The 11,603-nt window shown below is 42.2% G+C and overlaps 2 protein-coding genes across 2 annotated transcripts; one reads left to right on the top strand and one right to left on the bottom strand.

Moving 5' to 3' along the window:
- Positions 1–5: 5 nt before the first annotated feature.
- PIH1D2 (PIH1 domain containing 2) lies at positions 6–1,713 on the top strand (the record flags this gene model as incomplete). The annotated part of the gene is made up of 4 exons (XM_010167803.2): positions 6–57; positions 528–773; positions 1,185–1,450; positions 1,567–1,713. Coding segments are annotated over 4 exons (711 nt in total), but the record flags the coding sequence as incomplete, so codon positions are not given.
- Positions 1,714–4,540: 2,827 nt separating this feature from the next.
- Positions 4,541–11,297, bottom strand: DLAT (dihydrolipoamide S-acetyltransferase). Its single transcript, XM_010167802.2, has 13 exons — positions 11,145–11,297; positions 10,669–10,793; positions 10,394–10,550; positions 9,132–9,258; positions 8,560–8,765; positions 7,885–8,047; positions 7,592–7,659; positions 7,108–7,200; positions 6,907–7,014; positions 6,244–6,359; positions 5,798–5,960; positions 5,500–5,636; positions 4,541–4,830 (listed from the first exon to the last, which is right to left on the bottom strand). The coding sequence occupies exons 1-13, from the start codon at positions 11,295–11,297 to the stop codon at positions 4,701–4,703; spliced, it is 1,746 nt and encodes a 581-aa protein (XP_010166104.2). The 3' UTR covers positions 4,541–4,700.
- Positions 11,298–11,603: the final 306 nt, after the last annotated feature.

The following is an 11,603-nucleotide window of genomic DNA, read 5'->3' as shown; positions in this document are numbered from 1 at the left end:
CCACTGGCCCCATCCCCGTCAGTGCGGGGCCGCTAGAAGAAGTATCTGGCGAGGGAGGTAGGTCCCAGGGGAGCTGTGCCTCGCCACGAACGCGTTTCTTCCCGCAGTAGCGCATTGCATGGCAGGCACCGGCAGATTCTCGCTGCAACAGAGGGTGGTGCTGTGCCGGGGCCAGCTCTTAGCTCGGGGCGGGGACAGCAGGGCAAGGGTGCGACAGGCATGGCAGCAGGGACTCTAAATTTAGAGTCCTTCCTTTATCAGAAACACAAAACTTGCAGGCAGCTCAATCCCGAAAAGCATTTAGACCCCATATGCTCATATTGGATCGTGTTCCCGTGCTTTTCCTTGAACACAGACCGCACGATCAGCACGTGGAGAGGTGTCAGCTCTAGATGAGGTCGACAGAAGTAGCTCTCCGCCCAGAAAACCCACAAATTAATTTCCTTTGCTTTAAAATCAAGTGAGCAGAAAGAACACCAGCAAATGCCTCCATAGCTACAATTCTAACACATAACTTACTTTTATAGATCTCTACAGCATTATAGATATTGCATATAACCCAGCTGTTCTTCAGAGGGGAGAAGAAAACCCAGAAAAAATGGAACACTTGATCCATTTGACACTTAAATTCGTTGAGGAACGGTGCAACCTTGTTCTTTCTTATCTGTACACCATTGAATCATTCAAATTGAAAGGAAGCCTGGAAATGATGCAGCAACGTCTCAAAGGAAGGCAGATGCCAACTCCACAGCTCAGTCAGAACGCAAAGAAGGGTATGTAGGGATCTGCTATCACTTTTCTGCACTCAGCTCTGGTATTTTACAACTGAGAAACTGTAGTGACACTGAGACAGCAAATTCCCTTTTTCCTATGTCCACTAGACACGGAAAGTCTGCTAGGGTTTTGATCCTTTGAGGTGCTAAGTTTCTTTTGCTCTAAGCTGAGTAAAAGGGGTTGCTGCTGTTAACTAGTATTCTAGAAACAACAACCTTTAACCCACTGGTAAGAAAACCAAATCATAGGCAGGAGAAACTGCCAATAAGTCTTCAGCTGACAAAAATGTTAATTACAATTACAAGTTTAAACTTTCATGATTAATTTGTCAAGTGGCCTAACATTACAGTTCTTAGTAACTGAGTGATATATGTAAAAAACTTGTAAACTTGGGGTTTTTTTCTTGAAAGAACTGACACTCGATCAGCTGCTACACAGTGTGGAAGCTGAGGACTGCAGCAATGCTCCTGTAGTGCTGAAGGAAGAAAGTATTACACAGTCTAAAGTGCATCTGATAGAGGAAATGACCAGTACTGAAATGCCAGAGAAGCCAAGTACCCCTGTCTATGAAATGATCACTGTGAAGGATGGAAACAAGAAACCACTCAAAATTGAACTCAAAATCGAATTGCCTAAGGTTAGCTCTGTTTCTGAATGTGATCTGAGAATTTCAAAGGTAAGATAGCAGAAAGAATAACCTTATGTTTTCTGTCTAGTATCCAATTCCTATAAATACTCACTGCTAATTTGTTGATAAATAGTTAATCAGGTATTTTAATTTTCTTGGTTTAGGATGACCTAATGATTGAAGTCCCTGAAAAATACATATTACAACTAGATCTGCCAGAACTGGTGGATGAAGAAACAACTACAGCAGTATTTAACAAAGCAAAACGGGTATTGTTTATCACAGTGCTAGTTGCCAACCCAGATCCTTAACGACTGCATTCTGTCCAGTTGACGTTCACAGATGACAGAACAAAACAAAAGCCCAGAATGAGAATCCTAACTTTTAGTTGGTGAAGAAGTTGTTTGGGGTTTTTTTTTTATTGACTTTCTAATCTTCAGGGGTGAACAGCTCAAATGCCTCTAGAAGATGCACATAGAAAAGGAAGTCTGGAAGAACATTAGCACCACCAAACTTAGGAGAAAAAAATAAGTAAAGACTGTAAATATTCAAGGAGTACTTGAATATGCTAACAGCTCTAGTAAAAACCATAAATGCATACGTCCTTTAGTACATCATTCATTTCGCCTTAAGGTACAGCAATAGAAGTTGTGAAGTTTTTTGCTCAATAAATTGATTACTGGATTCACATGGTTAGAGCAGCTCTCACATGTATGTAACACTGGAACAACCAGCACAGTTGTGTCATACACAGTTCTACAAGTTGCCCTGCATGCTGTTGCTCTTCCCTTTAGGCCAATCCCTGCTGATGTTAAGTGGAATAGGCTTTGTAGTCTTTTCAGTCACTGAATATGCCTGACCTCACTTCCTACCAGTTTGGTAATCTCTGAATGAGACCATGAAACACCAGACCTACTTCTGTACTACTCCAAACAGCATACAGAGATTCAAAGCTCAGGAACGCTCAGTGTGAAGCCAGCAACCAGAAACAACCTTGGAGCACTTCAACTAGGAAGTTTACGCTAATGCACAAAATACCAGGTCATACAAAGCAACACAAAACAACTTCAAGGATTACTGAGCATCACTAGAATTCATCAGGAAAGGGACAAACAAAAGTTTAAGTGATCTTAGTTTCATGGTTGATTTGGTAGTATGTCATTCTTATGGCTTCTATGACACATTAGGACTACAACCATGATTCTGTACCAATATTCATCAGAAAGAAATACAGACAAATTGGTTTTGAGCTGCAGCTTTAAAATACAGGCTTAGAAAAAAGCAGTAACTCCTAGCTTTCCCCCTCTTTGTTTCAAAGCAACTGAGAAGGCTGCATTGAAACACTGTTCAGTGATTAGAGTTGCAAGTTCAAGCTGAAATGCTCTCACTGCATGAGCTGAGCTGGCCTGTTGCATGATGCAAGCAGTACCAGAAGTCACTGTCAGCACTCCAAGCACGCACACTGGATAGGATTTTTTAAGTTGCAAGTGTTCCAGAGTCTGGATAGTCATTCAGAGAGTGTTTCCATAGGATAAACTATTAGTGTTCTTACTGCAGGAAGAAAGTGAAAGGTCTCTGTAGCCAGAATTTGAGGTTCTCATGAACACCGCAGCAAGGAAGCTAGGAAGATTAAAGTTCACTGCTGCATGATAGTAATAAAGCATGTATTGTTTTGGAACATTTGTGATTACAATTTAAGGTTAATAGGGTGAGTTTCACTATCAGACTGAAAGGCTAAACAGCTCTGATTGTGCTACAGCAGTACAGGAAGCCACACACAACTGAATAGAAAAAGCACTGGCACATGTTTTAGTAGCTGTCAATTCCAAACATTTAATAGAACAGAGGTTCACGAGAGCAAGTCTGGAACCAAGACATTTTAGATCATCAAAGAAAAACCAAAACCTTAATGCACTTTTTTGCTTAAGCCAGGCATGAAAACCAGGTATCACAGCAACCAGACATTAAATAGTTCCCACAAAAATATTTAATTTCCACAGTATTTTCTTTCAGTATCTTTAGTGAATTCTGTAGAACTTTACAGGAGACAGTACTTACTGCAATATACAGAATAACAGGTCAGCTTTAACATTTTTTTCTTTTTAAACTTCTCCCTCCTATTTAATTCTCCTGGTCACTTTGTAATTACTACACAGTTGTCCTTTTTACATTAATGTTTTCCATGTGGAAAGTGGAATTTAAGAACGTTCAGCACTGCAACCCTTTCAGGATATAATGACTGGGGTAACTGGACACAAGTCCAACAAACTATTGAAGCGTTTTACATACAATATATATACATGGACAGCACATTCTGCAGCTTACTGAGTCTGGGACAATATAGACAATTCAGGGAAGAATCATAGTACTAACTGAGTACTAACTCAGACCTTCCTATGCTAGAATGCCTGAAAAAAAAATATTCCAAACATTCAAGTCACCACATGATTAATATCCACTGATGGGATGAGCGTGTGTGATTTGCCTATATTGGGTTCCAACACACAGATTCTCTTGAACGTTCTGCAAAACAGTTACTTCCATGGCATCATAGTCTGGTATTAGCAGGAAGAACAGCAATGAAAGAGTTTTCATACAAAAAGCACAGGTAAGTGAAAGTCCACAAGATGACAGCACGTTCCCTGGGGTATCTGAGAGCTGTGACCCCACAGGTATCAGTGCTCTTTCACTTTAAAGTGCTCAAAAGGGATCACATAGCTGAGAAGGTCCAGACCAGTGCCAAATTCCAAGACAGATATGGAATGCTAACACTTGGCCTTTGAGAAGCTATTCCCAGGCACTTCAGTCCCTTAGTGCATCTGTCATACCCACCCACCCCAGCAGGAGAACAGGGAATTCACCTTCCACTAACTTGTACATTTCAGTTACCATCTCATCTGAACTCCTGTGAAGAGATGTTTATAATTCAAATTTCTGAGAACACTGAGGTAATGAAATTGCTTGGTATGCACCCTGCTCCGTTCAGCCTAGTTTAGAAGTAGATGTCAGTATGCATACTGCCTGGATCCTTTTTAAATCTGGGATGCTTAACTCTGTTTTGGAAGAGTTTGCAAGTTAACTAACTGTATAAAAATACAGTATAGCTATAATATTGCTCTGAAAAGCACTTTTGCAAACTTTTTTCTGTACAGACTGGTAACAACATTACCAGATAATATAATACATATTTAAAATAAAAAAAAAAGGAACTCTTTTAATAAGTCTGAACACTAACGTCTAAATAGCTTGTTTAAAACAAAACAGTGTGACCCAGGAAAATTCTGCTTGAATGGTTAAATTATAGCAGCATGGTTACTGGTTTTTCAAGGAAATTCTTGAATTCAGCAAGCCACTGTGCTCCAACTGCTCCATCTACAACACGATGATCACAGCTAAGTGTAACAGACATCACACTGGCCACATCAAATCTGAAAGAAGGGGAAAAAAAAAGGTTAACACAGTCCTTTGCAAGTCAGTGCCAATAACAAAGCAAAAAAGCTTTTATCAGATAACCAGCAATAGCAGTTGGTGCTTGACAACAGATGTGTTCCCTTTAGGACATGAAGCTCATCTTTCTTTGTATCAAAAGAGCAGCCCCACACAATCAAAGAAAAAAGAAAAATCAAAGAAAAAGAGCCATTTTAAGCAGTAACCTCCCATGTGTCAGTGACAGAGACCTTGGACTGTTAAGTTTAAAACATAGTAAACATTCTCCCAGGTCTATGCTAGTTCCAGCTCCAAGCAAGGTGACACAGGACACTTGAATTATAATCCATCCCTTAGGTTTTCCTTAAATGCAAACTTAGGCAAGTTGTTAAAAGAGGAACAGATGCCTAAACTGTTGTGGATCCCAGACTTTTCCACAGCTTAACCCTCCCCCTCAAAGAAACAACCAGCTTTTCCTTAACTTGCAAAGAAGCTGCAAGAATAAATGGATGGCAGGTCATTCATCAGTCACTCTACCACTTCAGAAGGTACTAAAAGCAGTATGTCAACAATTAATTTTTTTTTTTAATTGTAATCTAATGGGAAGGTTGGAAAACCAGACATTATTTCACAGTCTGAACTGAGCAGCTCAGTATATGCAGAATACTTACCCCTTCTCATTATCAGCTGGCACTAGCCTTTTCTCTGAGGAACCAACTGCAAGGATACAGGCTTGAGGTGGATTGATTATGGCAGAGAAATTCTTAATCCCATACATTCCTAAATTGGAAATTGTGAAAGTACCACCCTAAAGAAAACCACATTCATAGTCAATTTCACAAAAGCTGTTTCAGTGGAATATTAATGAACATAAGTGAAACATCACAAAACAGGCTTTGCTTATTCTGAACAGGGCTCCTGAACAGAAGTCAAGGGCAGCAATGTTTAACAGCAATCCCAGTTTCTCACCTGGAATTCATGAGGCTGAAGTTTGCCTTCTCGGGCTCTAGTTGCCAAAGAAACCACATCCTTACTAATGGAAGCCAGGCCCTTTATATGTGCATTAAACACAATAGGGGTTATAAGCCCTGCAGGAGTACTAACTGCAACGCTAACATCCACTACGTGGTTTCTGCAAGACACAAAGGAGATGCCAGTTACTCGAGCAAGATAACAAGGAAAAAAAAATTCAGAACTGTTTAAACAACTCTAAATTAACATCAGTTTTGCAACAATTATTTCACCTTGCATACCAGCCTCAGACACAAGGTTCTCAGCACTCTAACGAAAGTCCCACAACCTTTGCATTATACCTGTTCCCCTCCCTCCTCAAAATCCCAGCAGGTCTGCTATTTTGCCACGAACTCTCTACTGAACAAAGAAAGTTTCTGGCTTCGACCGTACCATAAACTTACTGCCTAATAACTGTGTCCATCCATGAAGAATTTGCCTCAGGCACCTTCAAGCATGCCAGAGCAGAAGCTTTAATTATGAAGTCATTGACAGAAAGCTTAATGTTATCCGAGACCTCCTGAAAATAAAGAGATTTGACCCGTCAGTTTGTCTCTTGCACATTCACTCAATTAACCTGGATAGTCACTGCCACGCAGCCTTGTCTAGATGTTTGACAACAATCACATTACTTGTAAGCATTAATATTTGAAGTGCCAAGATAATTTAGGAGGTGAATACATCTCCACAATTTAAGAAGGTACAATCTTTTTTAATGTCTGTTTTTCCCCAAACTTAGCTTAGAATTATTATTTTGCTTAAATTTCCTAACCTTTTTACTCTTTAAAGACCTTTTTACCCTTTTGCCCTACTTTCCAGCTGGAAGAACTGACACCACCAAGTAGAGTACAAAGCAGCCCTCTTAGGTAAGTCAGAAATCAGTGCACAGCACCTGAGTAAAAAGTCTCATTCTGTCAGACAGTCCAGAACAGACACAAAACCGCTACAAAAGGCACTGAAAAGACTATTTTTTCTGAGCCAAAACGGCACCAAAAAGTAGGGTTGGCAAACCTATGAGAGAATGCAGCTTTGCCCACACACACACTCACCATGCCTACATGCTTTACCTGATTTAGTTCTTTCCTTAGCACCAGTACTTCTTCCATGTTTATATCAACAGAAAGGTAGTAGTGAGGTATTGTTTGTTTAGACTGCATCAGCCGCTGAGCAATGACCTGCAGGTATACAACAGAAGTAACGAAAATAAATCCAGTTGGAAAAGTCATGACTGCAAATAATGATCTCAGAAAGGAATAACATCTTCTTACCCTCCGAATGTTGCTGATAGGGATATCTGTGAAGGTCCCTGCTGGTGCTGCTGCAACTGCAGCAGCTGCAGGAACCGCTTCTAGTGTTGGAGCCTGCAATTGGGGAAAGCAAGCATAATTCACAGTACCATCCAAATATCAGTTGTACAGAGTAATTCAGTATGTGGGGCAAGTGCTGAGGCTAAGCTGCCTCTTGCTTGAGAGCAGCAGGTACTTCTATTCTCTAGCCTCACCTCCCAAATAACCACTAGGTTCTTTATAAGCCCTATATTCGACTATTAAAGGTAGTACTTGACTGATTTAGAAATGTAACACTGATCTACACTGCTACAAGGCTCCCAGAATAGTAAGTCCTGCTAGATCGTTGGTTTACCATAACCCAACCAATGCAGCCATACCAGTTCCATATAACAACTGCATTTCTACAGAGCATTTCCATCACGATAATAAAATATCCCTTCTCACAGATCTCAAGCCTACTCACTGGAGCAACCTTTGGTGGCACAAATGACTCCACATCTTTCTTTGTGATTCTACCATCTGGTCCAGTACCTAAAAGGGTCAAAGAAAAGAGGATTTCAATCATTTGCAACAGAGCATTGCTTCTAAAGGTACCCATTTTATTCAACAGAGAGAAGTCACTTAACACAACCTCTGGTGAGGAGAGCTGCATAGTCAGGATGTTCTTGTCAGGGAGGAAAGAAAAGAACAGGCAAGTATGTACCTAGAGGGACAGACACTCGATAGTGAGAGCAAGAAAGGGGAAGGGCAACCTACCTTTCACTTGGGCAAGGTCAATTCCTTTTTCTGCTGCTATTTTCTTTGCCAGGGGACTAACCAGGACCCTTCCTTTCCGGGGAGGTGGCGCAGCCGTGGGGACTGCTGGAGTGGAAGGAACAGCAGGCTGGGGAGGAGGAGCTGCAGCAGGAGTTGCCACCACCTTAAGAGAAGAATCAAAGCCATTAGTTTCAGGATCATGCAGCAAAAGCCTTGAAGGTACAGTAAGAGAACAGGACCATCTAATTACCAGTCAAGAGAATAGCAAATATAGTCACTAATCTGAAAGAAGATTCAGAGAAGTTTACCAGTGCCAGAAATTAAGTCAGAAACTTCCTAGGAAGGTGGCAAACTAAGCTGCTGAACTATACACCAAAAAAAGGTGAAATAAATAACTTATGCTCCCAGTTTTTAAGGATGAGTCATTAGTACTGGCACAAGCAACAGGCTGGAGAAGAGACTGTAACAAATGACTCCAGTTTTGCTCCAGTTTTTGGACGGCAAACTAGCAATCATTTCTTAGGTCACCTATCACCAACACATGTGTTAGCCTTACATTCACAGAATCATAAACATTATTGTTGGAGCCAGGGCTTCACACTGTCAACCAGCAGAACGGTTCAGATCTCTTAATGGTCTCCGTAACTCCTCTCACATGCTAAGAATGGTCCTTACTGGTGGAGGAGGAGGAGGAGGAAGAGGAGGAGGAAGAGGAGCTTGTGCCTTCACATCAGTTACAGCAGTGTCTTGGTAGTCAGCAAAGGCTGGAATATCCGACTCTTTCTCCACAATGATGCAGAGAGCTGTTCCTAATGGCACATCTCTTGTTCCCTCAGGCACCAAGATTTTTGCCAAGTAGCCTTCCTCCTGCACTTCAAAGCCTGTAAGGGAAAGAAACAAAACTGGTTTGGTGTCTGATGCAGCTGAAGAGTTCTAAATGCTGCTTCTAAAGACTTTGGTAGCTAAAGCCCTGTCTATATTTAGTAGGCAAGAGAATCCTTTTCACTGCAACTGGTAGGGAAACATCCCATGCACTGTGTGTTACTGAGAAGGACTGATGAAGAAATAGAAGTGATTTTAGGAGCTCCAATGTTTAGCTCTCCAATGGAATGAGAACTTAATAAAACTTGGTTTAGCTCCCCCACAGTTTCACATCCTGTGCAGCTAGAACAGCTGGCAAAGAGGCTACCCTGGATCCTCCCCTTTTAAGGGCACCTCATCCATGCTTGGCTTTGAAGTTGGCTCACCTATTGTGGCTTTATCTGTCTCAATTTCTGCCAGTAAGTCTCCCTCATTCAGTTTCTCTCCAACCTTCTTCTCCCATCTCTGCACTGTGCCCATTGTCATGGTAGGTGACAAGGCAGGGAGTGTGACCTGTGAAGCCAGAAAATACAAGAGAATAAGATTCTGGTAATCCAAAAAGAACAGGAACACAGTTTTAACTCCTGATAAACGATGCCAGCCTAAGGAAGTAGCCAGCCTTTAATGCACTCCTAGCTCAGGCTCCATTACAGCCAAGCACTGTGCTGTGCCATATTGCTGGTGTGGCTCCTTTTACCAAGGCTTAAGCAAGAAATCTCTACATCAAAATAATTATTAACACCATCACATTAGGAGTGCCTTGCAGCTGCTATCTGCAAGGCTAAAAGGAAGACTGAAGCAAGTCACTTTGCCTGGGACAAACAGGTTTGGCCCCTCAAAAAGCTATACAGACTTGTCTTCCAATGAGCACTCAAAGATGCTGAAGGTTTGCACGTGCATATTGCTATGCAACAAACACAGCAGGTGTGAGTACAGCTTCAGAGCAGAACTGGACAGATAAGGCAAGCAGTGGGAAGTAAGGAAGTTTATTAGCTAAAACACAAGTCAGATTCCAAAGCCTTTAATTAATTCTTTGTTCAATTACTCATTTTGCATAACATCTTGGACAAATCATTTCCCTCATGTATTGTCTGTGGAATGAGGTTTAGTATCTCAAATTTTCTTTTTCAAAGGAATGTCACAGAAATATCCTGCTACAAAGTGCTCAAACACAACAACAGTGGATGCACACTTCAATTAATAAGCAAGGTAAAAATATTAACCACAAATACAACTTATTATTAGTCACCCACGACACATCTGGTGTGTTCATCCGTGTTCTGCTCTAAGATGTAAGCAGGGCCTTCAGAGCTTATTCACACTTAGCACAAGGTCTTTTGATATCAGAAACTGTCCAAATAATGCAAATGTAGCAGGTTTTTCTAGACCACATAATAATCCTGGAGAGACAAGTCTCTCCTCTATTAAAAGCTAGGAAGCTAAAACAATTTTCTGACAAAAGCATTCTGGGACCTCCCCAAACACCTGCTTTAAGCATGGAACAACTCAACTGGTACACACTCCCTCAGTTAACAGCTAACAACTTCCCACTCCAGGTAGTATTTATGACAAAATGCCCTCGAGCTAGCAATGCCAAAGACAGAAAAAAAGTGTAACAAGCCTTAAATCATTAGCAATGCTCTCTTACCTGCATATGAGGAGGATAAGAGCTGCCAGGAGCCTGAGGAGAAGGCTGAGTTGGTGGTGAGGGAACTGCAGCTTGAGGGGGAGGCACTGAGGCTGCAGGGGGGGCAGAGGCTGCAGAATCCAGAGTATAATTTTTAAAGGCATCAACATATTCAGGCCTAGAATAAAACACAGAACCACAAACCTAGATGACTGTCTCTAAGCCTTTCTTGGGTACAAGGCACCCAAGAAGCCCCAAGAGAGAAAATTCAACTCAAGGGTTAGTAAAATACATACTTTTCTACTGTGATACATATTATGGCCCCAATAGGAACATCTCTTGTTCCTTCTGGCACCAGGATCTTGGCCAAGTAGCATTCCTCCAAGCTCTCAAAGCCAACTGTTGCTTTGTCTGTCTCCACCTTTGAGAGAGAACAGGATATCATTACAGCAATGGAAAAGACAAGTGAGCTCAGAGCCTTCCAGTTTGAACAGCAGAGAGTCACAATACACACAGTTCTGGAAAAATCATCCTGTGGCACCAACTCTGGGAAAGTGAGCTCTCAAACAGGTTAAGGGCTGCTCCTGCTCAGAAGAAGAAAAAAGCTGCAACCAGCTTTGAAAGGATGTTAGCCACTTGTTCCCAACAGCTTCTGTCAGGGTCTGTGATCTTGAGTCCAAGATCTGTGTTCAAGTGAGGGCAACCAGGGACAGAACCCAGGATGCACATGCAGCTCATGAGAAATGCAGCACAGCCTGTGCTCCCGGGATACCTCTGCTATGAGCTCCCCTTCATTGATCTTTTCGCCTTCCTTCTTTTCCCAGCGCGCAATAGTGCCCATCTGCATCGTGGGGGACAGAGCTGGCAAGGCCACCTGTGAGGAAGAGGGTAGTGTTACAACCCTGACAGCAGTAATCCCACACATTGGGCAGAGATGGACCCTCAGCACAGGCTGGGACAGGGGAGCACAAAGGAGAGCCTGTCTGCAAATCCCCAGCAGATCGGGACTGTCTCCTTCCTGCTGGTAGGACCCCAGGGCAAACCAATATTAGGGTGCTGAGATGGGGTGGACCAAGAAAAGGAGAAGCTGTGCCAGGGGACCAGAGAAGTACAGGGAAAAAGGACTAGTGGTGAAGGAGATGGCCCCTGATGATGCTACAGGGTCTTGTGGCAGGGTGGTGGCAAGGGTGTGAGAACTGCAGGAGTGGGGAGAGAAGAACTGCAGCTCCCC

Source organism: Antrostomus carolinensis, unplaced genomic scaffold (genome assembly GCF_000700745.2).
Source record: "Antrostomus carolinensis isolate BGI_N321 unplaced genomic scaffold, ASM70074v2 scaffold35925, whole genome shotgun sequence".
NCBI lineage: Eukaryota > Metazoa > Chordata > Aves > Caprimulgiformes > Caprimulgidae > Antrostomus > Antrostomus carolinensis.
The sequence above is the reverse complement of the archived record's forward strand: the minus strand, read 5'-3'. Positions and strand labels throughout refer to the sequence as shown.

Excerpts from the sequence above, each read along its gene's own strand:
- DLAT (XM_010167802.2), bottom strand. The coding sequence starts at position 11,297 with ATGTGTGGGATTACTGCTGTCAGGGTTGTAACACTACCCTCTTCCTCA. Across the intron at positions 10,551-10,668 it reads ATATGTATCACAGTAGAAAA|GCCTGAATATGTTGATGCCT; the intron begins GTATGTATTTTA and ends GTTTTATTCTAG. Across the intron at positions 4,831-5,499 it reads CCAGCTGATAATGAGAAGGG|ATTTGATGTGGCCAGTGTGA; the intron begins GTAAGTATTCTG and ends CCCTTCTTTCAG.